Raw genomic sequence first — 3,590 nt, 5'->3', positions numbered from 1 at the left:
ACAAATAAGTATGCCTTATAAATTATTAGAAAGATAGTGTGAAAAGTCAAAGAATTAAATTAGATAAAAAGAATGAAAAGAAAAATCAAAGAATTAAATTAGAACGATAGAAACAAAAAAAATTGGATGTTTCATTTCCACTCAAACTTCATCTCACATCGCATTTTTCAGTCCAAAAAATAATTGAATAAAAGAACAATGAAACAAAGAAATCTCTTGAAAACTAGATGATCAAAGGTACTCCCGGAGAAAAAGCAGATCAAACGACTGGGAAAGCAACAGCAACCATGGCTGCCATCAGCAGCTGACACCCAGACACCGAGATCCCATAAGCAGAACTGGGTGCTGGTGCTGCGGGGGTTGAGGGGGCTGGTGCTGCGGGGGTGGAGGGGGCTGGTGCTGCGGGGGTGGAGGGGGCTGGCGCTGCGGGGGTGGAGGGGGCTGATGCAGGAGACACCCACGCTTCCAGCACTGTGATGGCAAGCTTCTGTCCATAGTTGGCACAATGGTCGTTCACACCACAAATATACCACTTCCTTCCAGGGGTGGCCAGTGTAATCACATCATTTCCAGTGGTAAGAGCCTCATTTGCTGGTGGTATAGTGCAGTTCATGAAGGCAGTACCGTTAACTTTGAAGACATTGTGCCTTCCCGCCGTGTATTTGAAGACTGCATGTATGAGAATTGACGACAATATCTTTAGCAGCTTGAATTAAAAGAAGTCATAAAGGGAAAAGAAAGTGATAGTTTGAGCTACATTACCTAGTTTATCGCCAACATGAAAGACTTTGTCCTTGGCCCAGGCTACATAGTCGAAATTAATGGTCCAACCTTGATCATCTCCAACAGTAAACTCAGTTGCCATGGCCACAGCAGGAAGAAGAATTGCGAAGATTGCAAGGGCAGCTAAATGTTTAGAAGCCATTAGAGCTGATTGAAGTTGATTAGTGGTAAAGTTTCTTTATACCAGCTTCAATGTGTTTCTCCGACTTGCACTGATGTCCATTTAAGGGTCTATTTATAGCAACTTTTTTAGCTCGGAGTTTCGTCGAAAGCCTCAACAACCATGAGAAACAGGCTGGGTCTGCAGGCCACAGCGTGTTGCCAGGTCAAACTCTGGTTAGAACGAAGTTATGCCATGGCTAATGTTGGACAATAGTTACAAAACAAAGAATTTTCTTCTTTAAGCGATTTCCTTTGTCCAAACATACTATCCAATAAAGAACGATAATTTTTTTGAACTGGAGTCATGATTTTGGCATAAATTATTAAACAATGGCTAATTGTTAACTTTAGAAGTACAAATGGAACTCCCTTAAGAGGGTGACTCTTGCCGGCTTGGAGACTAGGCTGGAAAAAGGCAAATAGAAAAAGTGGGACCACAAAAATGCCAATCCAAACCCAATTTGGACGACCTTTTAATTAATCTAAGTTGTTCATGAAGCAATCTCTACCACTTTATGATCCATGACTCAGATATGCGTTTTATTCTTAAACACATGTCATGGTTGGATCACGCATGTTACAGAAAATTTGAATGGAAATTAATTATGTAACGGCACGTCAAATGCAAAATTGGAAGCAATACTACTTTAATTAGTTTCAACGTCCTAAAAAGTTTAAAAGAAATTTAAGGAGGCATGTAATGCAAAAGCTTTTAAGGATTTTCCTATCACGTTTGTATGTCAGCCTGATGTATTAGCAACTATACCATCTTTAGTAGAAGCATAGCTATATACATGTGAGTCGTTCAAATCAAGTGACACATGGCATACTAAAAAGCATGTATCAAAATGGGATCGGGTTGTTTGAAATCGAAGCCTATGGAGTTTCTGTTCCGTCCCAAGGTTATGATAAGATAGGCTTTAAAAGCAATTAACTTCACACATAATACACAGTGCATGCAGCCTTATCCCTAAATCAAGGATCTCACTATCATTACCTGATGATGCATTAATGAGGTATGTGATACAAAGTAACAAAGCTATTCAACAACCGATATAATCAAACTTTTTGTTTGGGTTACCTAGATATCTCCATTCCCTTCCCTGGGCGATAGGGTGTATGCAAAAACATTGTAAGACCCTAAATCTAACAAGCGGAAGCATATGCATATTAAAACCTTAGATCAACAACTTCATAGTGCATTAACTGAGATATGGATGTTGCCAAATCATTTCCAATCAATGAAGAGTCTCATAAACTGAGAGAGCTTCCACTTGATTGCTAGCTTTTCCTTGGTTCCTAGCACTTGAGGTGGTAGTAGCCTCATAGAGGGGTGGTGGCTAAGGCTTTGTTGGGGAAATGTTTTCAAAACAGTTCTAAAAAATAATTTTTAAAATAATTTTTAAAAATTATTCATTGATGTTTTGTAGTACAAAAATTTGTTTTGGATCTTGAAATGTTATTAATCTATTTTCTATATCTTGAAATTAACTTTTATTCATAGTATTTTATTTTTAATCATTCCTCATATTTGTATAATTACTTTTTAAAATAACCCTTAGAAAACAATTGAAAATAACTAAAAGATGATCTATAAAAATATCATATTTTCTGTTTTTTGGTTTTCAAACATATTTTCCTTCTTTTTGCCTAAAGAATAGAACATTATTTTTAAAAATAGTTATCAAGCAAAGCCTAAGGCTCTCCTCTCTAAAGTGAATGGGAAGACAGTAATGGCAAGAGTAAAACCCTAAACCCCTAAGAGAGCTTCTAGTGAGCTTAAACAACTTGAGCCCATCTTGGGCTTAGGTACTTAATCTATTAAGTAACTAATTGATTAATTAACCTTATTAAGCTTCAATTAATCAATTAACCCAATCCATAGAGACCATTCATAAGCTCTTGTGCAACCTTGCACATTGACTAAAAGGCTCTTATATACACATATGAATAAAGAATCCAAATAACCCTCAGTAAACATGCTATCAAGAAATACGAGTTTATGCAAAGACTACTAGGACCCATAGAAAAATTATTGGCTTCCTTAGAATCCAAATTTGAAGTTAACTCAAAATCTCATTACAGAGAGTCAACTACACTCTAATATCTTATGATATTACAATAAGATACAAGAACTTAGGTATGTGATCTACTATTCACCATATGTAGGTTCCCCATGAATTGGTGTGTATAATCTAATTAGGTATATGCTATCAATCTCTCAAAATTGTCTTTACAATCTTTAAGTACTCTTAAATCTTCCTATTATGTTATCAACTAGCATACTCTAACTCACAAAGAACATATATCAAATACCAATTAAGGAATTACTACAACTATATATTTCTTGATCACATGTCCTTAGGATCACCTAAAGGGACATGTTTTCTCAAACCCATGAGATGTCATGGTGCCTATCTTGACTATACCTTTTGCCACCAATCTTCATTAAGAATGACCTAATGCATGAGAAATATTTGACCACCTTAAGGTCTCACCTATAAGTCAAAGTCATTAATGACTTTAGCACAAGCTTAGTGTCCTCTCAAGGCTAAGAGCCCATAACTACTTGATAGTTAATGTCATAACTTACCATACACACTAGTACACTCACCATAGGAAACTCATCTCGATAACCAAGACAA

At 36.5% G+C, this 3,590-nt stretch overlaps 1 protein-coding gene across 1 annotated transcript; it reads right to left on the bottom strand.

The window, feature by feature from the left end:
- Positions 1 to 259: 259 nt before the first annotated feature.
- On the bottom strand, positions 260 to 925 carry LOC132254928 (blue copper protein 1a-like). Its single transcript, XM_059741998.1, has 2 exons — positions 763 to 925; positions 260 to 669 (listed from the first exon to the last, which is right to left on the bottom strand). Exons 1-2 carry the CDS (start codon positions 923 to 925, stop codon positions 260 to 262), a joined length of 573 nt encoding a protein of 190 aa, XP_059597981.1.
- Positions 926 to 3,590: the final 2,665 nt, after the last annotated feature.

Source organism: Vitis vinifera, chromosome 13 (assembly GCF_030704535.1).
Source record: "Vitis vinifera cultivar Pinot Noir 40024 chromosome 13, ASM3070453v1".
Taxonomy (NCBI): domain Eukaryota; kingdom Viridiplantae; phylum Streptophyta; class Magnoliopsida; order Vitales; family Vitaceae; genus Vitis; species Vitis vinifera.
Note: the sequence above shows the minus strand (reverse complement) of the source record. Positions and strands in the feature narration are given on the sequence as shown.

What these genes read in the sequence shown, in the direction of transcription:
- LOC132254928 (XM_059741998.1), bottom strand. Translation starts at nt 925, where the DNA reads ATGGCTTCTAAACATTTAGCTGCCCTTGCAATCTTCGCAATTCTTCTT. An exon ending in TCATGTTGGCGATAAACTAG is followed by an intron (nt 670 to 762) that starts GTAATGTAGCTC and finishes TCATACATGCAG; the next exon opens with TCTTCAAATACACGGCGGGA.